This window comes from Mustela nigripes, chromosome 7, assembly GCF_022355385.1.
Source record: "Mustela nigripes isolate SB6536 chromosome 7, MUSNIG.SB6536, whole genome shotgun sequence".
In the NCBI taxonomy this organism is placed as follows: domain Eukaryota; kingdom Metazoa; phylum Chordata; class Mammalia; order Carnivora; family Mustelidae; genus Mustela; species Mustela nigripes.
In genome coordinates this window covers 111,217,968-111,244,390 of record NC_081563.1, presented here as the reverse complement: position 1 = coordinate 111,244,390, position 26,423 = coordinate 111,217,968, and the positions used below count along the sequence as shown (strand labels likewise).

The following is a 26,423-nucleotide window of genomic DNA, read 5'->3' as shown; positions in this document are numbered from 1 at the left end:
ACCTCACAAAATATTGTGGATGTTATGTGTTAGTACATAGACATCTACTTCATTTTTAAAAAATGCTTGCATAGTATTCCATTATATGACTATCTCCAAATTTAACCAGTCTAAGTCTTACTAATGAGCATTTGGATTATTTCCAGTTCAATATAATAAACAGTTGTTTTTTTTGTTTTTTTGTTTTTTTAGATTTTACTTATTTATTTATTTAAGAGAGAGGTAAAGGGAGGAGCAGAGGGAGAGGGACCAGCAGACTCCATGCTGAGTGTGAAGTCTGATGCGTTCGATCTCACAACCCTTGAGATCATGACCTAAGCCAAAATCAAAAGTTGCACACTTAACCAACTGAGACACCCAGGCATGCCTAAACAGTGGTGTTTTTTTTTTTTAAATAAAGATTAAAAAAATTATTTTTATAAGACTGTTTATTTGACAGACAGAGATCACAAGTAGGCAGAGAGGCAGGCAACGGTGTGGGGTGGGCCAGAGTCCCCACTGAGCAGAGAACCCTATGTGAGGCTTGATCCCAGAACCCTGTGATCATGACCTGAGCCGAGGGCAAGGGCTTATTAACCCACTGAGCCACCCAGGTGCCCCAATATTTTAATTTTTTTAAGTAACCTTTATACCCAATGTGGGCTTGAACTCGCAACCCCAAGATCAGGAGTCACATGCTCTACTAAGCCAGCCAGGTGCCCTGGTATTATAAATGGTGTTGTTTTGAACATTGCATAGCATATCTGTCATGTTTCAGCCTGTTCAGGACTTCTAAACAACTTTCCTAGGCTTGAACTTAGGAAGTCCATCTCTTTTGTAAATAGCACAAAACTACTTTTCCAGTCTTTCTTGCAGTCTGGTGCATGCATGCGACCTATGTTCTACCAACCAGATTACTGTAAGACTCCCACTGGCAGTGAGCAAGGTGAGTGAGAGGATGTATGGTAAGCAGACCCCATTTTCTGGGGAAGGAAGCCCTGAGAGGATTGAGCATTGCTCCTGGCTGCCTAGCCAATACAGCCTGGCCACCCCGGAGACTCAGCAAGCTATAATGTCCTTATAGTAAATCCCTTTCCATTAAAACATACCGGAATAGGCTCTACTATTTAGAATTAAGAATTCTGTCTGAAACAAACTCCCCTACACATATATATCTTTTGAACATTTGTACAAATACAACTCTACAAAATTCTAGCAATGGAAGGAATGGCCAAATTTGTTCTTAAATACATTATATCACTTTATATTTCTATCAATACTATACGAATGTACCAATTTTCCTACACTGTTGCTATGTAATAAACCAGCCCAAAACTAAATTGGCTTGAAATAACAATGATGTATTTATTCCTCATAATTCTGTGGATTAGATGGGCAGTTGTTTTGGCTTGGGGTAGCTCAGCTGGGGAGATGGATGGCTAGGCCTATCTCTCCACGTGATCTCTCACCCTCTTATCAACCTAGCCCAGGCTTCTTCATATGGTGGTCTCAGCTCTCAGAGGCAAGAGAGTGCAAGCCCCAATGTGTAAATTCTTTAAAAGCCTCTGCTTATTACTTGGTTCTTATGTCTCAATGAGCAAAGCAAGTCACGTGCCCAAACCCAAATTCAAAGTGTAAGAAGTAGATTCAACTCTTCAACTGTTGATGGAAAGGGCTGTGGCCATATTTTAAATTTTCCACAGCTGGCCATGTAAAAAATTTTGCTTTTTTAAAAAAATTTATGGGCTTTAACACTGGCCATTTAATTTAAATTTTTTTTTTTTAACGGAATGGGTTTAACTTTATTTAATATCTTTCCATCCTTGATCATGGGTGCCACAATTCTCTTACTCTATTTCACGTGGACCTCTTGCACATGGAATATAATAGCCCATAGCCCATGTGCAGGGACTAATCATTAGTTTTCCAACAGAGCATTAGTAAAACCCCTATAGTAAATTACTTTCTGGAAGGAGTTCAAAGGTAAATTTGGAAATACCTCAATGATTTCTAAAAAGTGAATAAATCAGTAACTCTGAGTTACTGACTTAATACTTTTGATCTCTCAGTATGAAAAAAAATGAAGAAATTAGTATACTCATAGTTCTAACACCCATGATTTTGTTACTTATATTTTTATAATCCACAGCCCTAATTCATACAACATAGCCTTATTTCTATACTTAAATAGATTATATGCTCATCTTCAGTACTTTTATATACTTCTCACTTATTTAAATTCTCTTAAGGACTTTCAATTCGTCAAATGTTGGCACACCCATTATTCAATGATATTTTGTAAGCATTAAACAGAAATGGTTTCTGCACCCACAAAATCTAAGTCTGTATTCTACACTCCCTCTCTTTCCTCTAATGATCTTCATTTCTTTGTCTATTTTTCTTTTTCAAAGGCTTTTATTTATTTATTTATTTGATAGAGAGAGAGAGAGATCATAAGTAGGCAGAGCAGCAGGCAGAGAGACAGGAGAAGCAGGCTCCCTGCTGAGCAGAAAGCCCAATGCGGAGCTCCATCCCAGGACCCTGAGATCATGACCTAAGCTGAAGGCAGATGCTTAACCCATTGAGCCACCCAGGCGCCCCTATTTTTCTCTTCATTTTGTTATTTTCTCAAGCTTGAGGTTCTCTGACAGACTTAAATTTTTACAGGGTCTATTCTACTTCTCAGTACTTTGAGATTTTCAATGGTATAATGGTTTTATTATTGTCTGTTTTCTTTCTAGGGCTCTAGCAGTTCATTTTCCATCTGCTTCTGCTAGCTAAACTCTTTAGTCCCCCTGATCTTTTCTATTTAACAGCTTTATTGAAGTATAACTTACATATATCATAAAATTCACTCATTTTAAGTGTATATAGTTCAATGATTTTAAAAATAAATTTACAGAATTGTGCAACTATCACCATAATTCAATTTTAGAATATTACATCATTCCAAGATCCCCCTTCCCCAGACCATTTATTTTCTTTGAACTGTTCCCACCTACCCTGTTAACTCTTCTCCTTAATTTTTTTTTTTTTTTGTCTAGGCTAATTCTTCTAAAGTATAACCTCCATCTGTTGTTTGCTTATTACTATCTTTTCCAACTCTTTTTAAGTGGTAGTATCTAGTCACACATTATACCTCCTTCTGCTTTAGTTCATCTTTATTTTTTATTATTATTTTTTTAAGATTTTATTTATTTATTTGACAGAAAGAGAGAGAGAGAGTGCACAAGCAGGGGGAGTGGTGGAGGGAGAGCTGGGGAAGCAGGCTCCATACTGAGCAGGGAGCCCGACATGGGGATTGATCCTAGCACTCCAGGATCATGACCGGAGCTGAAGGCAATTGAGCCACCCAGGGGCCCCTGTTTTGTTTTGTTTTGTTTGAAAGATTTTATTTTTAAGTAATCGCTATACCCAGTATGGGGCTCGAACTCACAACCATGAGATCAAGAGTTGTATGCTCCTCCGACTGAGCCAGCCAGGTGCCCCTTTAGTTCATCTTTAAACAAAAGCTTGAGGAGAAGAAACAGGACTGGTAGGAAGGGTGACATGTAAGAGTCAATGTGGCAATCCAAAGTACGGGGTGATGCTCAGCATTCACTACAATAACCTAACCTCAGACAGAAGGAAAACAGACCACCTTGGCTTTTTACGGGAAAGCAGAACCTAAGTCACAGCTAAAGAGATGAGAGATAGTAAAGATGTTTCTTGGTATCAGTCGAGGTGGTAAGGGAAGTAGCCTCTAATGTAATTTTTAAAAATGATTTTATTTATTTATTTGACAGAGTGACAGTGAGAAAGGGAACACAAGCAGGAGGAGTGGAAGAGGGAGAAGCAAACCTCCCACCGAGTAGGGAGCCCGATGTGAGACTCGATCCTAGGACCCAGGGATCATGACTGATCAAGGACTGAGGCACCAAGGCGCCCCTCTAATGTAATTTATATGAGAAATCTAAAGATATCAACTTGGGACTCAAACAGGAAAAGAGCTCTTTCAGATGAAGGTTTAAGGGTGCATCAATCAGTTCCCAGGGGATACCAGTAATATGAACTAGCCAGAAAGACCACATGACTACAGACCCAGGATATACTCCACTGGGCTACTAGACAAATAGCTCTGTGAAGGGAAAAGGTAGTGCTGAACCTGTCCCTAGTAAGGAGTGCTCTGAGGATGAAACAGATACTTCTAGATACCACTGGGGCAGTGTAAACTGTGAAACCCACTCAGAAAGCAATTTTAAAATGTGAATAAAGAGTTATAAAACTGATCATTGAATTAACTATCTCTTTGAAGAAAATTTTCTAAGGAAATTATCTGAAATTAAAGAAATTTATATGGATAAAGATATTCTCACAGCATTATTTGTAACAGTGAAAAGTTGGAGGCAACCTATGTGACTAATAGCAGGGAAACCGCTAAGATAAGCATGTCCATCCACACACAAAATGACTATATAATTAATCAAAATGCAATTACCACTGTGATATTGGAACATAAATACATTAACTTATATAATATGTAATTACATAACTTGTTATATGTTAATCTAAGAAGAAGGATATAAAATTGTATGTATTCCATAACTGTAAAAAGACACAGATAAAAAAGACAAGGAATTCACAAAAATGATAATAGTTACATTGAATTAGTGAGATTATGGGTAAATTATTACCGAATTTTCTTTCTTTCCTTTTTTATTTCTTTTTTTTTCTTTTTTTTTTTAGAGAGAGAGAGCACATGCATGTGGGTGTGGTGAGGAACTGAGGGAGAGAATCTTTTAAGCAGACTCCTCACTGAATGCAGAGCCCAAGCAGGGCTGGATCTTATGACCTTATTAAGATCATGACCTGAGCTGAAACCAAGGGGCAGACACTCAACCAACTTTGTCACCCAGGCACCCCAATTATTATTTTTTTTTTTAAGATTTTATTTATTTATTTGACAGAGAGAGAGATCACAGACAGGCAGAGAGACAGACAGAGAGAGAGATGAGGAGAAGCAGGCTCCCTGCTGAGCAGAGAGCCCTATGCGGGACTCGATCCCAGGCCCCTGGGATCATGACCTGAGCCGAAGGCAGAGGCTTAACCCACTGAGCCACCCAGGCGCCCCAGGCACCCCAATTATTACCCAATTTTTTTTTTTAATTTTTAGAAAGACATTTATTTATTTATTTAAATATTTTTTTTATTTGACAGACAGAGATCACAGGTAGGAAGAGAGGCAGGCAGAGAGAGAAAGGGAAGCAGGCTCTCTGCTGAGCAGAGAGCCCAATGCAGGGCTCGATCCCAGGATCCTGGGATCATGACCTGAGCTGAAGGCAGAGGCTTTAACCCACTGAGCCACCCAGGTGCCCCTATTATCCAATTTTCATTGATGCTATTATATTACTTCCAAAGTTTAAAAAAAACAAAGTTCACCTATTAGTAGTGAGTATGAATGTCATTAACCGAGGTAAGACAGCTTTAAGATTGCTTAATCATAGGGGTTCCTGGGTGGCTCAGTCAGCTGAGTGGCCAACTCCTGATTTCAACTCAGGTCATGATCTCATGGGTTGTGGGATCAAGGCCTGCATTGGGCTCCCTGCTCAGCGGAGAGTCTGCTAGAGATTCTCTCTCTCCTTCTGCCCCTCCCCCTGCTAAGACACACATACTCTCTCTCTCAGATAAATAAATATGAGGGGGAAAAAAAAGGCTTAACCATAGGAAAAATTATCTATGAGATACTCTAAGTACTCTGGAAAAAAAGCACTTCCCCTATAGTAAAGAGGAAAAGAAAAGGCTGTCATGGGCCTTCTTTCTTTCTGGGAGAAGCTGTTTCAAGTCCCACTGCCCTAGATGGACAACTTTTCAGTACACAAAGAAAAGTGGTGAGCGGCTCCGGTCTATAGGTGTCTTCTGAGAACCTAGTATTAATCAAGCAACAACTGAGCATTCATTATATATAAGGTAGACTAATGCATTCCAAAAGACAAACGCACATAAAGATGTGTCTCCTTCCGGTGGGTGGAAGAAAATCGCTTTCTGTGCATTTAAAGGCACCACATCCTGTGGGCTGCAGATGATCTGAAGTACATACCTGTGCTCCATGTAGCAGCTCAGGGGATCCACGCACACCGTGATGGCACCAATGGTGAAGGAGGACTTGACCTTTGAGTCTGGATGGGTCTGCAGGGCCTGGACGACATCAATAACGTCTGTGTAGCTGGGGAGAAAAGAGAAAGATTAGCTTACTGACTGGGGTCAAAGAACGCTGAGGGGCTGAGTAAGCAAGGGTGGAAGGAAAACCACAAGGAGGAGCCTTCACTGGGTTCCTTGGGGATACCCCGCTTTATAATTTAGAGCCCCTCCCTGCATTCCACAATGTTTCTGCATTCCCAAACCTCATTAGTACTCCTAACTGTGTAAGAGTGAGTGGAAGAATCTCCCACCACTTCTAGGAGTAAAAGGGAAGGAAGCCTGCAAATGACCCTGGAGCTCTTAAGGGTGGGACTTGGTGTCCTTAGGCCTGTTTTCCAATCATGTTAGGAGCTCCTGGGTAGTCTATCTCCTTTAATAGCTTCTTTCTCTCCTTCTGGAGAAATATGGAGAATCAGCTACCCCTGTAGGTCAGCGGACACATGTCAAACCCCACCCACAATCGTATCTCCTGCCTGGAACTCTCTTCAAACTGCAGACTTCCAGAGCCAATAAATATTTTCAGTTAGAACTTAGCATGTTCATGATTCAGTTTCCCATGCCTGCTCTTCCCAAGGCCTTGTTCTTCTCAGCAGAGGGGACTCCATTCTTTTAGCTCCATTCTTTTGTTTGGAGTCATCACTGACTCCATTTTTTCTCAATTTTCAAAATATAACTAGTGTGAGATTGCTGCTCACATTCTCCCACTACTACTGGATCCAAACTGTTATCATCTCTTGCATAGATTACCCCACAGCCTCCTCAGGGGCCTCCCTGCTTCTGTCTCTGTCCCTGCCCAACCTGTTTTCAACAGAGAAGCCAGAAAGACTGTGCTAATCCCACTGTGCTAAGCCACTGAGTGAGTGGCTTCCATCCCACTCAGCGTCAAAGGTTTTTTTTTTGTTGTTGTTGTTGTTTTTAATTTATTTGACACAGAGAGAGAGAGCACAAGTAGGCAGAGAGGCAGGCAGAGAGAGGGGGAAGCAGGCTCCCTGCTAAAGCAGAGAGCCCAATATGGGACCTGATCCTAGGACCTTGAGATCATGACCTGAGCCGAAGGCAGAGGCTTAACCCACTGAGCCACCCAGGCACCCGCGTCAAAGCTTTTTAAAGCCCTTACCACAACCCCCAAAACTGTCTGTGATCTGACTCCCACACCACTAGGAGTTTCTTCTCCTCCTATTCCTTCCCTTACCTGAATCTACTCACTGTGACCTCCTGGCTCTTCCCTGAACATGCCAGGAACATCACACTGGCACTCTCTGTCCCCTCTCCTTCTTGATACCCTTTTCCTCAAATGTCTGCCGGGCTTGCTCCCTTCAGTTCTCTGCTCAAATGGCATCCTGAGAGAGGTATCCTCTGACTTCCTACAGCCTATATGACATAGCAACCCTCGTTCTGCACAACCTTCCCCTGCCCTAATTCTTCCCCATGGCACTGAACATTAGCTACATATACTGTTATTTTCTCATTTGTTTACAGTCTGTCTTTAAGTAGTAACGTAAAGTGGTTGATGAATGGTGTAATCTGTGATGCCTAAGCAGGACAGATGAATGAACTGGATGTTCAGTCTTGGGTAGACTCTTGGCCACTCCAAGGAGCCTCCATTCTTTACCTTGTAGAGAACATTTTCCCAACTGACCTAGCCTATCGCCAAAAGGTCAGTTCCTACGGAGGGAAGGCAAATCTGAAGGCAGCCTTATTGATCATATGGGCCTGCACCCTTGGGAAACCAGGGATGGTGGCTAGGGGGATAGGTACAGCCTGCCTGAGCCACTTCCTGAGTTCCTACAAATAACTCATCTGCAAAACGGCACTTGGCTTTATCCCAAACTACAATATTCACCAGCCCCATAAGGTCTGCCTCTGTCCTGACCAACTAGCAGTGCTTCAATCAAGAACAGGGTGTAACCAATTCTAGAGCTCCCCCATGAGGGCCTGACAGCCAGAGAGCTGTTAGAGTGAGCCCTCTCCTCCTGGTTTCTCCATCTGCCTGGGCATGTGTGTATATTGGCACATAGGGTTCTTTCTCCTGGTTCTGCAATGTCTGGTTAGGCGTGGATGCAGAAGAGTCCCCCACACTGCTGGGCCTTATGCACACCTGAAAGCAGGACTGACTGAAGCTTAGATACTGCCCCAATCTTTTTGTGGTCACATTTACCAGATTTAACTCTTCTGGGTAAGTCCCCCAGCCTTGCTCCTAAGTATTAGTTTTCTCCCTCTTCTAAAAATAAATTTTGGGGGGCCCCTGGGTGGCTCAGTGGGTTAAAGCCTCTGCCTTCGGCTCAGGTCATGATCCCAGGGTCCTGGGATTGAGCCCCGAATCGGGCTCTCTGCTCAGCTGGGGGCCTGCTTCCTTCTCTCTCTCTGCCTGCTTCTCTACCTACTTGTGATCTCTGTCAAATAAATGAATAAAATCTTAAAATAAATAAATAAATTAATTAATTAATTAATTTTGGAAGCTTTTTATTTTCCATGTTTGGTATGAATCCAGAGACTCATTTCTCAGGGCAGAAGAGAACCGAAAGATTTACCAATCCTATAGATTTTGGCGATTTCAATACCACAGGTTATCCTTTAGAGACAGTGGCTAGGGAATTCCCAGGTTTTCAGAGCATTCCATGCAATAGAAAAAAGTTGGAATGAAAATAGGCCCCAAAGTCCTTGGTGAGACCACTGTATCTAAGTGATGCATCTGGGCACCACAACCGGGAACTGCTGTGGCAAAAGAGAGGTTCTTGGTATCACTCGCTGTGCTTGCTGGGACGGGGAGGCTGCTGGACCCTCCCTCCCTCCCCAGCCCTTGCCTGCTAATCATCCTGGCCAGAGCCTCCAAATGGAGGGGAAGCAGCCCTTACTACAGAGGAAGCACACTGCTCCAGCTACCAGAGTTTTGACTTGACCACTTTGGCTAAACTGCCTCAAATGCATGATGAAGGCAAAAAAAAACCCCAAAAACCCCAAAAAACAAAAACCTGGATTTTCATGTTTCCCTCTTTCTTGTCAGTTCTCTCTCTCTCTTTTTTAAAGATTTTATTTATTTATTTGACAGATAGAGATCACAAGTAGGAAGAGAGGCAGCAGAGAGAGAGGAGGAAGAAGGCTCCCTGCAGAGCAGAGAGCCCGATGTGAAGCTCAATCCCAGAACCCTGGGATCATGACCCAAGCCAAAGGCAGGGGCTTTAACCCACTGAGCCACCCAGGCACCCCTAGTTCTCTCTTTATTAAAAATAAAAGCAAAACAAAAAAACAAAATAAAACCCCAGTAGGACTTTAACTTACTTTCTTCCTAAACAACAGATACCCTATTCAAGTGTCTTTTGGCCCGTTTTATGTTCACAATTCAAGCCTACAATTGAGCAAGTGTTTTAGATTAATTCAATTTTTATTTTGAGACAGACTTTGTTTTTAAATATTTTAAATAATTTAAAGAATGACTTTACAGTATTCTGGAGTATGAAGAAATACAATCCCTTAAATTCCTTAAAGTTAGTATTTTAAAATTCAAATTTCCTCAGTTTTGTGTGTGTGTAAGTTCCAGACAATTCTGTCACAATTCTGTGTAGGTTCCTATATCCACCACCACAGTCAAGACACTGAATAGTTCCAACACCACCAGGATCCCTTGTGCTGCCTCTTTTACAACCATGCCCACCTTCCTCCCGCTTCACACTCCCATCCCTAGCTCTGAGCAACCACCACTCACTCTGTCCTCTACTTCTAAAATTTTATCATTTCAAAATATATTGATTTTAAAAACAGCAACTCCCCTGGCTATCAAAGGTCAACACCACTGCCTCACGGCTGTAGTAAAGCCAAATGGAACCAGGCCACTCTAGGGGCAAAAGAAAACCCTGCCTTATACCACCACATTCCCCCAAGAATCCTATAAATGAAGATAAAAGCCACATTTAGAAAATACAATTCTCAATTTGAGAAGCCTCTGGAGTTTCCCTTTACTGGCAACCTCTCAATACTGAGCTCAAAGGTCCAGCCCCAAAGGAGATGGTCATGCAAAAAGGAGGCTGCCAAGAGCTCCCTGCCGAGCCACAAGAGAATGGGCCCTGTTTGTAAGAGTAGTGTCTTAGTGAGAGCCATAGCACTCAGCTGATATTTCCACTTGAGTCCTTCAGGAAGTCTGAGGTCCCTAGCATCCCAGGACTATGACTAGGCAAATGCTGGGTAAGAGCACACGAGTGGGCTAGCTATACATGCTCACTGCCATCCAGAGCAGCTGGGCCAGCTGACACTTTTGCAGACGAGTATTGCCAGAGACAAGGGGTCAATGATGCTCTCTCAAGTGACGGAAGATTGCAATGCTATACAATGACTATACAATTGACACTGACTTCAGGTTCACACCCACGATGACCCTCAACTTTGGCAGGGGCTGATCCATTCCTTTGATCATTAGAAGCAATGGAAAACCAGAAGAAAACAAGTGGTTCTGCGGTGCCTGGGTGGCTCAGTCCATTGAGCATCTGACTTGATTTCAGGGTTGTGAGTTCAAGCCCTGCTTTGTGCTGGTCATGGAGCCCACTTAAAAATACACACACACACACACACACACACACACACGTGGTTTCAAGCCTAGACTCTTGCTCTGCGTCTTCTATGACCTTAGCCTATAAGCTGGACAAAAGGTTTGATGGAAGAGAAGCCCAGGGCAGGTGTGAGAATAAGTCCTGAAGGAGAGGAAAGATGGCCTGGTAGGGTACACAGTCCTGCCCACCTCTGGCCTTAGGACCACCCGCCTGGCGTTTCTCTACTTCTCACCATCTACCCAGGAGACTCAATAGGGCTTTGGATCCAGGCCTACTCTTTACTGGAAACAATTAGCCAATTGCACATAGTAATTATTATGAGCACAGAAAATACAGCATAGCATAAAAGCACTTTGTGAGAACTGCTGAAAGCTTCTGTATTATCAGCCATCATGAAGACCACAGTCTGTGTTTTCCTGACCTGGCATGATATCTTCTGGGTCTGAAGGGTAGTGGGCCTGCACAAGTCACCTCCTTGGAAGGCCTTAGAACACGTCAAGGTAAGCTCCTTGCAGCCAGGGTCCCTGAAGCAGTAGTACTCACTCTGTCAAATCTGTCCTCACCAGGGAGCTCCCTGCCCAGCTGGACTATTTATGCATCCCACTGAGGGTCCCAGGAAACCTTCCTGGACCAGCCATTCTGGGCATGGTGGGGCTCAAGACTGTAGAGTGTGGGGGTTGTCTCTACAACTCCACATGAGGAAGGACTGAAATACACGACAAAGGAAGAGGCTTAGGGATTGGTATTGTTATAAGAATTATCAGGGAATCTTGCCCAGAAATCTCTTCCCTAATTCTCTACCTTTTGGGGATACCATGATACTGAAACCAAACCTAATTTTTAATTTAATTTAATTTAATGTTGTAGAGAGAGGGAGAGGGTTGAGGGAGAGGGAGAGAGAATCTCAAGCAGGTTCCATGCCCAGCGTGAAGCCTGATGCGGGACTCGATCTCACAAACCCTGAGATGAAATCAAGGGTCGCACGCTTAACTGACTGAACCACCCAGGTGCTCTGACACCAAACTGAAAACTAATGTGTAAGCTAATTGCAGCCACTCTGGGCCACTAGACAGCAACCAGAGGCCTTAAGGCCTCTCTGGGTAGAGCAGACTCTGCTCACGAACATGTGGAGGTCGTTCTGTGCCCCAGGCTAGCCACATAAAAAACAACAGAAATGGTAAGGTCAACACCATACCCCACTGTTCCCAGAAGACTTCTAGTACTCACCCTTGCAACACCACCAACAGTCGGGTCTTCTTACGGGTGTAGGCTGACTGGCGGGCAGAGCGGTTCTGCTGAGCCTCTAGGACGCTGGAAAGGTATCTTTGGAAGTGGGCAGCATGAAAACACTCAGAACTATCCATGATTTGGCGGTATACCATCCACCTGGAAATGGCAAGCATAATCTCAGTGTGGGGGTTAACTGATAGCCTGGCACCAGAGACTCAGCCTGTGGATCCACGTGTGACCAGTACTCCCACAGACATTTTGCCTGGTAACCCTGCACAGGAGAAAGCAACCCTGGCATCACAGAAGCAGGTGGAGAGCACTGGGTGGGGAGCTCCGTGTCCTGAAACCACCATCACTGGAACTTCTGATAGGAAATGCCTTGCCATAAGGAAAAAGGTCAGGTTAGCATATGAGCATCAGTCAGACTTAGGAGTTGAGAAAGACTCCTTCTGAACACGCAGTCATTTCCCGAACGACCATCCAATAAAATGGTTTCAGTCTGGTACTCTTGCAAGGAAGTGAGCAGGGTAAAGAATTCAGACTATTTCCACAAGAAAAGCAATGTGGAAAAGCAATATGAGGGAGGAACTGGCTAGCCACTTGGTACTTAAAAGAGGCCCAATATTTCCCTATCACGTCTCTAAAACTTATCCAACCCCCCATATCTCCCTGAACTCCCAAACTTCTAGGCAAGTTCCACCTTCTCCATTCCTTTACGGCCTCCTGCGGGATGCCTTACTTTGATGTTGACTAGATACTGTCTGTTCAGTTAGCCAGGGTTCTTTAGTAATCTGTTGGCCACAGAATGTGACGGATGAACGATTTCCCCAGTTTCCCCTAAGCCGACATGTCCCAGCTGTACTGGAACTGATGCAGTCCCCTGGTGGTCAGAGTTGGATCACACCCACCAGCTCCCAAGTTCTAACTCCCCTGGGTCCTGAATGGCCCTGCTGAACAGGGCATACTTCCAGGCCTTTGCCTGTGCTGGTTCTGCTGCTACACTGCTCGTCCCAAGATTTCCAAAGGTTCACTCCTCATTTTCTCAGGCCTCTGCTCAAATGTCCCCTTCTCAGTGGTCTTCCTTGAGCACCCAATTTAAAGCTGTACTCCCTCCCCCAACTTAGCACTCTTCTATACCCTTTTCTACTTTGTTTTCTCCATAGCACTTTTCATAGCTAATATACTACCTTCCTTAACTGCTTAATCGTATTTCCAAACTAGAATGTAAGCTCCACAAGGGCAGAGACTTTCTAGCTCATTTCGAGTTGTTCATTTGTTTTTGTTCTAGAACTAGTTGTTCTAGTTCATTCACTTTCTAGTTGTTCATTTGTCACCCACACTTGGAACAGTGCCTGGCATATAGGAAGTGCTCAGTACAAACGTGTTAAATGGATGGATTGTTACTGTGCTGATACCAATCACACCAAAGGCCAATACACGTTGAAGGTTTCCCAGTGCCTAGGGGGCCCAGGCACAGAATCCCTTTCCCCAAAGCAAAGGCAGCAGCTATACTAACCTGCCATATTCCTTATGCAGAGTGACCAGAAAAGCACAGAGCTCGCTAGCATGACAGCCTGGGAGGCCAGTTACAATGCTGACAATTACCTATATGAAAGAAAAGTCACATGAGTTCATCATTCAGCTGGGAGAGTGTGTTGTGTAAAAGGTTACGAGAACTGGGGTGCCTGGGTGGCTCAGTGGGTTAAGCCTCTGCCTTCTGCTCAGGTCATGATCTCAGGGTCCTGGAATCAAGCCCCACATCAGGCTCTTTGCTCAGCAGGGAGCCTGCTTCTCCCTCTCTCTCTGCCTACTTGTCATCTCTCTCTCTGTCGAATAAATAAAATCTTAAAAAAAAAAAAAAGGTTATGGGAACTGATTTCTGGAGCCAGGTTCTGTAGGTCTGAACCTCAGCACCAGCACTCATCTAGCTATGTGACCTTGGGCTCATAACAGAACCTATCTTGCAGAGTGGGTATGATGATTAACTGAGTTAATTTATATGAGTGTTAATATTTAAGTGCTTAGAACAGTCTATGGCACATAGCAAATACCATATAAAATGTGGTGTTACTAATACAATTTTCATGGAGCAGGTTTGACTAGATCAGTTAAAATACAACAGAAAACACTGGGCAGAAAGGAAGTCTCAGACAAAATGTCACAGGCTAAACTGGTGTGGTAAGTAAGCTCAGTGAAGGAGAGGAGTGGCATGGGGTATTTCCGCCTGGCTGCCCAATCTGTCCAAGCTGCATGGACTGAGCTAAGGAAACAAACGGGGTGTAGGAAGCATTCCTGAGTCTTGACCAGAAGAGGAGCTGGACTGCCCTAGCCTTAGCACACAATCAAATGAAAACAGGGCCCTCTGCACGTATGAATTCCAAAACAACTTGAAGAAAGCCCCTGACAGAGCAGGAGTAAGCAGGGGAGGAAAGGAACCAGGTAATCGCTGAATGGTTATTGATTTAAATGACATAGCGAGTGTTTTCTGTCATAACATACAAGACTCACCGGAACGGGCCTGGTCACAAGATAACTCAGACTAAAGCTCAGCTTGGTGGCACTCATCATTTGAGCCGGTCACATCAACAGAGAGAGGGAGCCCTCTTCTCTTCTGGGAACCAGGAGTTCCTCTGACCAGACCCCTACTCTGTATCCCTTTCTGCTCCTGCAGGCAGTACTTCATGCAACTTTTTCATTATCCTCCTCCTCCTCTCCTTGGTTCCTATTCCTCAGCGCCCAGGCCCCTGCCTCTCAAATCACAGTACACGTGCTCATAGACAGATACCTCCTTACTTTAAGGCCAGTCCTATAGCACCCTTTTAATAAGATACAGCAGGCAGTCATTTTCATTTTTAAACTCTTGCCTAAGGGAAAATCAAGGCTCCTAATTGCTTGGTGCTCTTATTATCTTTTGCAACTGAGCATCTTCTAGGTTTGCATATAAATAATGCCCTCTCTGAGCATATTATGACATCTGGTTCTGAAGAAATGGTGGGAGGTATCAAGAAGAGGGGCATGTGAGATGGGAGCGGATTAAAATATACTCTTGGGAAGACGATGTTTATAAAGTATCACCTTACCCTGGTAATGCCAGCAAGGCCCAAGTAACAAGTCCCTTCCTCTTATGAAGCTCAGTGTGTCACCAGCTGCCAGGTAAGTCCTTATTACAAACAGAAAGAGCTGATGGCACAGAGCACACTGAGCAAGAATTTGAAAGACACAGAGAAGCCAGGGGAGGCACAGCAAGGGGCCAGAGCTTTATGGCTGCTCCGGGGCTTGGCTGGGGTCACTGTAGATGCCTATACACTCTCACGGTGCAGAGCAGGTTTCATGTGTATTATACTATCGGCATCCTAGGAGGTGGAGAGTCTTAGGAAGGGACTCTGCTTGAGCTCTTTTCGTTAACTGACAGAAGATTGAAGGGCAGCCTATTGGAATTATCTTCCTGTGACTTCCCAGCATACTTGCTGAGTTGCTGTACCTTGTCATTTTCTACTCGGTGAATGGGGTTGATTTCGGCTTGCTGCAGCAGGACAGGGAGATGGGTCCTCATCACAGGTTCCCGACTAATGCTGCTGATGGCGAAATGCTGAAGAAACCTAGAAAAATAAAGACAATGTTATTATGTTACATCACTAGCCTTGCCTAAATCTGCTCCTTCACATAGGAAACTTTAATTGCTAAAAAAGAAACTCAGAGAGATTCACTCTAGAGAATAAAATTGTTTATGGTATCACTACCACCTTATACACTGATCCCTAAGAAGCTACAAAGAAAAATGAGCTTAGAAAGAACCAACATGGAGGTTCCTGACATTTCAAAAGCCAGAACATTGAACATTTACATACAGCAAACTGGAGCTCACCAGTCTAGCTCTGGAAGTTTGGCTGGGAGGACCTTTAGAGGACTCTGTTTCTCCCCAACAGAATGGCCCAGGACACTGAAGAGCTTCTGGGCACTGGAGTGTCTGGAATATCAAAAGTTCACAGATTAGAACTCCATCTCCCTACAGCACACATACTTTACATAACTTGTTCTGATGCTTTCAAGCCAGAGTCCCGTGACACAGTCAACACTTCCAAAACAAGCATCTCACTGACTTGAACACAATGTGGCATTACTGTGTGAGGATGGGTGTGCCCACAGAGGAAGGTTCACCTGAAACCCTTGGTAATATTATGGGTTTCTGATTCTTGTGGATTTCATCTCTCTTCACTTCTCTTTCCCCAAGGGCACTGGCTACCTGTAAGTGGCAGCGCTGGAATGACTGTGCTGGCCCTTTCGGCAGCCAAGCCCCCTGTGTTACGTAATGTAAGTTGCCCTGCAGAGACAGCAGACACACACAGCTTAGGGAAACAAGCATAAACGCTGAAGGCAGCCACTTACAATCTCTTTTGTTCCACAGATAATCCATCTTCCTGGATCACTTTTAAAGACAGCCCTGAGTTAGCCTGCTGTTGCCAGGGGGAGAAGACCTAAACAAAACAGAATTTGAGCAAAGAACACTTTAAACCCAACAACAGGATATGGAATCCACATGGGGATTTGATGGTTGTTGAAAATCGAGACTGACAGTACAGAGAAAAACCATCATAACAAACAAGTTTGTTTCAAAAATAGAGGCCTGCAGCAATTTTGTTCTGTATTTTTCAAAACTAGAATTTCTTTCTGGGTTCCTCTCCCAGGGATTCTGCTCCTTCAGAGGCCAGGAAGCACGGAAGAAGGCGTCAGGTAACACTGTTCTGGTAGCAGGGGCCTGTTCTTCCTTGAGGACAGGGCCAGAAGAAGGAGTGATTCACCCTTGCCTAGAGGCAGAGGGATGGCTGAAGAGAATCGAAAGGGTTCTCTCTCGGGGACACAAAGAGCGCGGGTGGACCAGCAGGCAGTAAGAGGGAGACATGGACTAGCCTGAGATGCCACTCTGCGACCAGACCAGCTCTTCTCTCTTCTGTGTTCGGTCAGTCTCCCCTGAGAGAGGGACACGGTTTCTTCACAGGCTGTGGCAATCACACCTTTCTGAACATTGTCACCAGTCAAGAGGCTGGCCATGTGTTTGACTTTGGTTATTGCCTGGTCTCTAAGTGGGTTGTATAATTCTTGGTAAGCTCCCTCCTCACGCAATCTGTACCGAGTGCCTATAACATGGAGCCTGCCAGGTGGGACTTCACAAGGGAAGGGCCTGTGAACCATGGGAAGGGAGAGACTAAGGTAGAGTAGAGCTCTGATCCATTAGGTAGGGTCAGATAATTCAATAAAGTAGCTAAAAGAAAAATGAGTTTAATTAGACCTAAAGGGACAAAGAAGATTTGTCTTAGCAGCTAAAAAGCCTTTCGTTCAGTTCCTTTAGGATCTCCTCTCAATGGCAAAAGCACCACTCCAGGACCCAAGAGGATCAGAAGCAGCCCCCTCCACCAGGCCTCTCATCACCTTGCTGTTAGCCCTGAGATGTGGCCTTACCATCTAAGCTCCTAACGAAAAAAAAAAAAAAAGTAGTATTTGTTTTGCTGACCAATGATTGGTGTTACCTCTGAGTAAAATGCTTGGTATATCTTTGATTTGGGGAACAGGGCAATCATCAGAAAATTGCTTGATCCATGGAAATGAACTGGGAGATAAGGAAGCAACGAGCTTTTGAAGTCTATCAGAAGGGCAGCAACAACACTCGTGGAGTCCTAAAGAGAACAAGGATGGAGCATCGGTGAAAAAAGCATCTGCATGACACTACCCCTCCCAATACTGTCTGGCCACAAATGACAAATTTCCCTGCAATTGTTTTCACATTATGTGGTATACTGGGGTCCAATGATAGATGTGCTTTCCAATACCCAGTTGAGGGAGATAAAGGAAGTATAAGGGTCTTTTCCTCTAAACTGAAAATGTCATCTCAAACTTCTTTCTGGTATCAATCCCTAATCAGATATATGATTTTTTAAAAAAGTTTAATTATTTATTTTGGGGGGGGAGTGGGAGAGGGAGATGGAATCTCAAGCCAACTCCCCACCAAGCACAGAGACCAATGTGGGGCTCGATTTCACAACCCTGAGATCAAAACCTTAGCTGAAATCAAGAGTTGGATGCCCGAATGACTCACCACCCAGGCGCCCCGATATGCAATTCTTTAAAAAAGTTACCTCTATACTCAACGTGGGGCTTGAACCCGAATTCAGAGTCATAACATCCTAAACCGAGCCAGCTAGGCTAACCATGATTTGTAAATATTTTCTCCCATTTTGTAGGTTGTTTTCACTTTCTTTCTTTTTTTTTTTTTTTCACTTTCTTGATACTGTATTTTGATGCACAGAAGTTTTCAATTTTGATGAAGTCCAATTTATATATTTCTTTTGTTGTCTGTGTTGTTGGTGTCATAATCCAAGAAATCACTGCCTACTCCAAGGTCATGAGGATTTTACTTCTATGTTTTTTTAAAAATTATTAACATATAATATACTGTTTCAGGGGTACAGGATTATGATTCATCAGTCTTACACAATATACAGCGCTCACCACAATACATACCCTCCCCAATGTCCAACACCCAGCCACCTCATCCCCTCTAGCAACCCTCAGTTTGTTTCCTGCGATTAAGAGTCTCTTATGTTTGTCTCCCTCTATGATTTTGCCTTGTTTCATTTTTTCCTTTCTTCCGCTATATGATCCTCCACTTTGTTTTTTTAAATACCACATATCAGTAAGATCATGTAATTGTCTTTCTCTGACTTATTTCGCTTAGTTTCATACCCTCTAGTTCCATCCACATCACTGCAAATGGCTCCTACGTTTTCTTCTAAGTGTTTAACAGTGTTGGTTCTTAGACTTAATTTTTTTGTACACGGCATAAAGTCAGGATCTAACTTCATTCTTTGCATGTGGATGTCTAATTTTCCCAGCACCATTTGTTGAAGATACCTTTGAATGGTCTTGGCACCCTGTTAAAAATCATTTAGCTACATCTGTGAAAGTTTATTTCTGAGCTACTTTATTTCTTTGGTCTATTTATCTGACTCTATGCCAATACCACCCTGTTGCTTAATTACTATAGCTTTGTAGTAAGTTTTGAAATCAGGAAATGTGAATTCTCCACCTCTGTTCTTTTTTAAGATTATTTTGGCTACTTGGGGATACCCTGAGATTCCATATGAATTTCAGGATGGGTTTCTAGTTCTGTAAAAAATGCCATAGAATTTTGATAGGAATTGCACTGAATCTGTAGACTGCTTTGGTAAAATTGTGGTCTTAACAATGTTAAGTCTTCCTATCCATGAACATAGAGTATCGTTTCATTTATCTAGAACTTCTTTAATTTTTAGAGCTTCAAATTATAAATTAGTCTGATAAATTTTATGCTATCCCCAAACAAGGAATACTATTCATGGATGAATCTAAAAACCATTATACTGGTTTTTACCTGGGGGACTCAGTCAGTTAAGCGGCTGCCTTCAGCTCGGGTAATGATCCCAGGGTCCTGGGATCAAGCCCCACATCTGGCTCCCTGATCAGAGGAGAGCCTGCTTCTCCCTCTCCCTCTGCCTGCCTCTCTGCCTACTTGTGCTCCCTCTTTGTCAAAGAAAATGAAAATAAAATCTTTAAAAAAATAAAAAACTGGGACGCCTGGGTGGCTCAGTCGGTTGAGCCACTGCCTTCGGCTCAGGTCATGATCCCAGTGTCCTGGGATCGAGTCCCACATTGGGCTCCTTGCTCAGTGGGGAGCCTGCCTCTCTCTCTGCCTCTGCCTGCTTGTGCTCGCTCTTTCTCTCTCTGTCTCTGACAAATAAATAAATAATATATTTTTAAAAAATAATAATAAAAATATAAAAAGTAAAAATCATTATACTGAGTGAAAAATGTCAAACTTAGAAGGATATAGAAGGTATGATATCCATTTATGCAACATTTTATTTTATTTAAAGATTTATTTATTTATCTGAGAGAGAGTATGCTCCCAAGCAGGGGGAGGGGCAAACAGGGAGAGAGAGAAAAATCTGTAAGCAGACTCCCCACTGACTATGGAGCCTAATAAGGGACTTCATCCCAGGACCCTAAGATTATAAGCTGACCCCAAATCAAGAATCAGATGCTTAACAGACTGAGCCACCCCAGGCAACCCCGTTTATATAACATTTTAGAACGGCATATTGATTTACAGTGACAGGAAGCAGAAGTGGAGGGGAAGAGGAACTGCAAAAGGGCATTAGAAAACTTCAAGGGTGATGAAAGCTGTCTGTACCTTAACTCTGACAGTGGTTTCATGAGTATATACATTGGTATACATCTGTCAAAACTTTAAATGGTTAGTTAATTGTACTTACATTGTATTTAAAGTATATGTCAATAAATTAAATTATTAGCAAAAATATTTAAAATCCTTAAGTGGTCAAATCTGACAGACTTTTCCTTTGGAATTTCTTGTGTCATTACTAAGCTTACGAAGTCTTCCTGTCCCTGGAAGTTTTAATACTTACTCATTTTTATACTCTTCTTTCTTCTTGTGAAATTTTAAAATATTTAGTCTATCAGAAGTTTATTTTGATTTTTGATATGAGGTAAGAATCCATTCTGCCCTGCTCCAAGTTAGCTAACTTATTGTCCCAGCACTTGAATGATTCACCTTTTCTTCTCTCATCAAAGTTTTCATCTAATAATGCCATCCATTCAATCTTGTTGGCCTGCTTGCACTTTTGAACACCCTTTAAGACAACAAATTCTATGTGGAAGAAAGATATAATTTTCTCTGAATTGTTCACAGAACTTATTTTCTGAGCCATCTGACCATACCACCTCACCTAGTCTGTCTTGACTCCCATACAGGCTGGTTTTGAGGCTGAAACCAAACACAATAGAGGGCCTGCTCTCCACTCTGGTGTCATACTGAGAGATGAGCTGTACCTTGGCCAGGAGGAGAACAGCCTAGGGAGAACTCATAGTTGCCTACTTCCTTGCAAGGGGAGGGCAAAATGTTAAACAAACTGGTGAAGTTAAAGGGTGGCTCTGGGGGTAGAACTTTCACAAAGGTAGAGAGGAAGTCTGAGTTTGTCCAGGAATAGGGCTGAGCCCTCATGGGGAAAGTGAGCCATTTCTCTTCTCTCTGGATCTCTTAAAATTCTTTCTCATGCTAATGGGTGAGTTGAGCCCCATCAACTCAAAAACAGCTCCTTTCCAGTTCTTAAGTGAGTGAGCCTTTGGGTTCCTGGGCAGGAGAGGGCCATTTAAGGCCTTCTTCAGCCTACTTTCTGGTTCTCTTTGGGATAAGTTAAGTGGGCATGGGTGGCTGTTCGCCCTCCTGACCCAGAACTCTTTTCCAGCTAAGCCCTTTATGGCGCAGTGAGATTAACAAATGGACAGGCCTCTCCATGAACTCCCTGCCTGCCTGCCTCAAGGGCAATGCTGGTTCCTGACATCCTGACCCATGGTGGTGGAGCAGGGACAGGGAGTTATTTGGTTTTCGTCTCAGAAGTATTGAGTATCCTTCTGAACATCAAAGCCATGGACTAATAAAACACCTACCCCATCATAGAATGAAATGGAATTCATGTGATCCTTGGAAAGGACGATACTCCCATGATGACGGTGAGAAAACAGAAGACCCCTAGAGAAGAAGTGCACCTTCCCTGGAAGGAAAAGAGAGCAGGTCAGAGCTGGAGGGCTGGATCCTGGGGGCCAGATCCCAACGTCCTTGCATGTATCAGGGCACACCACACTGGTAACTAGAGACTAGTATCTGTAATGCTTTAGTTACTCAATTTTTATCCTGAGTCTTGTGTTCTGGGGAAGCCAATGCACACTCCTGGAGCTTCAGAGAGAAATGAAGCATCACAGACTTTCCATAAAATTAGAAAAAACAAGTGAATAAGTTATCTGCTGCTGGGAGAGAGGCAAAATTCACATTCACTTGTGGGCATCTTGCAGGGAAACACACTGAAAAAGACTCTGGGTATGTCTCCTCCACCACTGAGTTTACAGACTCTCCTTTTTCCTATTTTGGCCGAAGCTGATTTGGCTCTAAAGAGACCACATCACTCACTGAAAGTCCAGCAAAGAGCACCAGGGTCTCAGGTAAAGGACTGGTGAAGGGACCTAAAGGTCCCTGTGCCCAGCAAAAGAACATCTGAGTTAGTTAACAGATATTATAGGCAGTAGAGGCCTGCTACTCTAGAGCTGCTCCCTCTCCCTCTGCCTGCTGCTCTGCCTACTTGTGCTGTGTATCTCTCTATCAAATAAGTAAATAAAATCTTAAAAAAAAAAAAAAAAAGAAGATGGGTGGGATGTGGACAATGGATGTGGCTTTCTCAGTTCAAGGATTCAGGTCCAAAGACAGCTGCTGTTTCTAGGTGGCCAAGGTCATACAGAATAGCTCATTATGGGCCCTAGGGGGCAGACCAAAGAAGAACAGGCAGCTAAAATGACAAGTGTTAAGACAGGGCTTGCTTTGGAGACTTAAATGAAGCACCCAGAGTACCCATAAGACTCCTGCTCTCTGGAGTTGGTCCAAGCTGTGTGCTTTCTTTTCTTCTAACAGTCTTTCTTTCTTTGTTTTCATATCTGTAGAAGAAAGAAATTACTTCCTGGAGTTCAAGGCACAAGCTTGGGAATACTGTCATCAATATCTAACTGCTAAAGCAGAGGACAGAAGACAAAGAAGAGGGACTGATTCCTCGAGCTGTAGCTCTAGGAAGGTAGCCCCAAAGCTCTGGAGATTGTAAGGACAAGAAAAGCAAAGGCCAAGGTGAGGAACTTCGGGGACCTCAAGCTGAAGTCTTACTGAGAAAGTGGGATTTCAGAAAGCAGAGAGGCCTAGTGAGTAGGTATGCTTGTGTGTGCATGTTAATGGGGCATGGGAAGAAGTGGGGGAGATGGAGGCAGTTTTTAGGCACAAGATGAAAGTCTGGAGCCTATCAATAGAAGAACTAGATGACCAGTCAGAGGGAAACAATGCTAACCACAGCACCTGGGGCAGCAGCCGCCCACTCCAAGGCATCGAGTGTAAGCCTCACAGCCTCTATCAAGTACAGTATGACCTCCTTTGCAAATAGCCTTGCCCTATGGCCCTCTTGAGTAGAGGCAACCCATGACCCAGCCTCATCCTGCATCAAAGCCAAGGTTCCTCATGGCTGTTCCCAGACTATTACCTTCCATGCTGGCACAATACTTTCATTCCCTCAGAGACACAGCTATTTCTTCTCTTCACTGTTCACCTAAATGCCCTCCAAGTCATGCCACAACACTTCAAACAGCTTCTGAATGTGCTCAGTCTTTTCTTCCATAGCCAAGAAGGTCCGTCTCTTCTGAGAGATCGGGAAATGGCCCACGCCCCATTCTGGGCTCACTACTCCTCAATCCCAATGCCACAGCAGTAAAACAGCACCCAGAACATCTCTGAAATCTTCAGCTCCAGAACCTACTCTTGGACTACAGCATCCCATCAGCCTTTTAGTCATCTCACTCCCTGATCTCATCCACTGACGTCACTGAGCCTTTGAAGCCTCAGTCCCCTAGTTTCCCCCGATTGCTCAGAAACAGCTCAGATCTGCCCTGGATGTTTACTAGTTAACACCAACTGCACCAAGCACGTCATATACCTTACAGTTTTCTGCCTTCCTAACAATCTAAAGAGGCTATCTCCTTAAAGGGCTGATGGGGAGACACACCTCAGACAGGTTTCTCCCAAAGTCACAGGACTACTACTTCAGCGGAGCTGGGTACAGATTAGAAGTCCGTAGGGGACCAAGTCATTGCGGCATCTGACGTCCTTCAATTCTCACCCGGCTTCCTCCCCTCTACCCTCTCCAAATGGCTCATTTGACGACTTGTGCTCTCTGCTTCTTAGCCTTATGAGGCCCACAGTGTGGGGCTGTTTTAGCTCCTCCTCCAGCTCCTCCAGGGCCCAGCCAAGATTTTCAGCCCTCTCCTCATACTACGACCTCATCAATTCGGGCCACAAGATAACTCTATCTACTGTTTACAGAAAAAACAGGGATCAAAAGGTACTAGGAGGTAAGAATTGCTCTCCTACTGCTTACTATCTGTACCTTTCCAGGTCTGGGCTCACCCTCCACCTGTGTAGCTCTAACATGAAGCTTCTCAGAAGCAAGTCTAGTACCACTCAAAGGCTTCCTGGACAACATCTTCCAACGCTTCCAGAAAAAGAGCACAGATGAGAGAGATTATCTCTAGCATTTCCTCTCTCTATACTCTGAAGCCTCGAAACAAAATGGGAAAGAGGAAGACAGAAATTCACAAGGCAGTGTTGGAAAAGCACTCATATGGGGCCTGGCCTAGGGCAGGAACTCAGTAAATGGAAGCTGATTTTAGTACTGGCACAGAACAGCTACCTTGGGTCACAGCTACCCCTCACCCTGGCTCTGGAAGCAGTAACTTTCATTATCCTCAGAGCATACATGAAATAGCTGAAGTGACTCAATGGGTGGTCCAATGCCTGTTATCTGGTCTCTCAGATCCTAATCCACTTGAAGTGATGACACTTCCAGTATCTGCTCTGGATTCATAACTGTCAGACTTTGGTCTGAAGGGATATGCCTTTGCGGGGGTTTCTCAGTGACCACAGTAACCAACTCCTGAGGAGATCTCCTTGTCTTTTTTTTTTTTTTTTTAAGATTTTATTTATTTATCTGAGAGAGAGAAAGTGAGTGAGAGAGACCACAGTGGAGGGAGAAGCTGACTCCCCATTGAGCAGGGAGCCTGACATGGGGCTTGGCCCCCTGTCTTATCCTTGGTGTCCTTACTGAAAGGCCACTGTCATTCCTTCTCCATTCTGTGAGTCCAAAAACCTAAGGTAAGAGGAAGTTCTCCCTGACTACTAAAGCAGCAGGGGACCAAGGGATGGTTCTGTCTTTGACCTCTGCATCGCCAGTGACCTCTGCATCACCAGGAGTCCAAAAGAAGGATGAGCCCTCAGGGCAAACCAAGACACCAAATGTCAATGAAGAATTTGGCTTTCCTTCCTTCAGACACCTGGCTACACAAATAAAACTCCTCCAATGGTCTAGCCTGTATGAAGACGGAGTATTTATTTATCTCTGCTGGGGAGATAAGATGCAATGGCTGATAAGAGACTCAATCTCACAAAACAAACTGAGGGTTGCTGGGGAGGGAGTAGGTAGAGGATGGTGGGGTTATGGACATTGGGAGAGTATGTGCTATGGTGAGTGCTATGAAGTATGTAAACCTGGCAATTCACAGACCTGTACCCCTCGGGCTAATAATACATTATACCATAATTTAAAAAAAAAGATGCAATGGCTGGATAATTTCCATTCTATGTGACAGCGTGTGAAATGTACACATATTGTTTAAAGAGAAACAATAACAACACAATTTCGGTGCCTGTACACTCGCCACTCAGCTAAAAAATCAAGCATTACTAGTACCATTAGCCTCCCAAATGCCCTTTCTCAGTGGCCATCTTTCTTCTACCCAAAGGAAACCAACATCCTAAATTCTGTACAGTTTTATCATACATTAATGTATCTATAAACCATATATTATTTGGTTTCATCTGTTTTGTTTTCATATAAATATAATCTTAGTACATGTGTCCTTCTGTGACTCGCTTACTACTCTCGACATCCATTCCTGAGTCACCCATGTTGTAGGTAATATGCAGCTGCATAATTCTTTCATATGCAGTGCTGCAGAGGACCTTTTCTTCTCAAGAGTCCCCAACTAGCTTCCTGTGGACACCAGGGAAAACACAAGAGGGTTTAGAATGAAGTCAGCAGATAGCAGATGACTGCTGCCTAGGCCTTCCCATCCTGAAAAGGCAGGACTTATTTTGGTTACCAAAGTTCTCAGGATGTGTCCACTGCCCTAGGTGTCAAGGGACCAGTGCCCCTGTTTCTCAATGCTGAACAATCTCTGCCCAATGGAAAAAACCACTCTGCAATCTGTAAATTACTACAGGGACAATGAAGGAGCTGCCTGAGTGCCAACCATTCATGGAGGCCTGTAGGAAATAGTAAATATACAGTCAACTGATATTCAACAAAGGTGCACAGACAGATCAAAGAAAGAGGAGAGCCTTTTCAACAAACGGTACTAGAAAAACTGGATATTCCTATGTAAGACAATGAATATCAGACCATACCTTGAATAAGACTTTCTGCCTATTCCCATTGGCCAGAGTAGAAAACCTCACACTTCACAGGGATGTTAGATAGAATATTCAGAAGGATTCTGCCTCAGAAGTGGGGTAAAATTCACCCTAAATTAAATGCTGTTCTGTCTCCTGGCTAACAAAGCTTAAAAGCAAGGCCAGATGTGGGGCACGTGGGTGGCTCAGTGGGTTAAAGCCTCTGCCTTCGGCTCAGGTCATGATCCAGGGTCCTGGGATCCTGGGATCAAGCCCCACATCGGGCTCTCTGTTCAGCGGGGAGCCTGCTTCCCCCTCTCTCTCTCTGCCTGCCTCTCTGCTTACTTGTGATCTCTGTCTGTCAAATAAATAAATAAAATTTTTAAAAAAGATTTTATTTATTTATTTGACAG

At 43.7% G+C, this 26,423-nt stretch overlaps 1 protein-coding gene across 3 annotated transcripts in view; it reads right to left on the bottom strand.

The window, feature by feature from the left end:
* The window catches only part of LOC132021770 (dynein axonemal assembly factor 9), a 133,093-nt gene that overhangs the window by 33,020 nt on the left and 73,650 nt on the right, over window positions 1-26,423 (bottom strand). For all 3 annotated transcript variants that reach the window (XM_059406632.1, XM_059406633.1, XM_059406634.1), the window contains 8 exons: window positions 21,429-21,532; window positions 17,453-17,599; window positions 16,314-16,402; window positions 15,793-15,894; window positions 15,409-15,526; window positions 13,444-13,532; window positions 11,925-12,083; window positions 6,056-6,181 (listed from right to left, as the gene is read on the bottom strand). In XM_059406632.1, coding sequence (XP_059262615.1) covers window positions 6,056-6,181; window positions 11,925-12,083; window positions 13,444-13,532; window positions 15,409-15,526; window positions 15,793-15,894; window positions 16,314-16,402; window positions 17,453-17,599; window positions 21,429-21,532 — 934 coding nt within the window. The remainder of the gene's footprint in view (window positions 1-6,055; window positions 6,182-11,924; window positions 12,084-13,443; window positions 13,533-15,408; window positions 15,527-15,792; window positions 15,895-16,313; window positions 16,403-17,452; window positions 17,600-21,428; window positions 21,533-26,423) is intronic.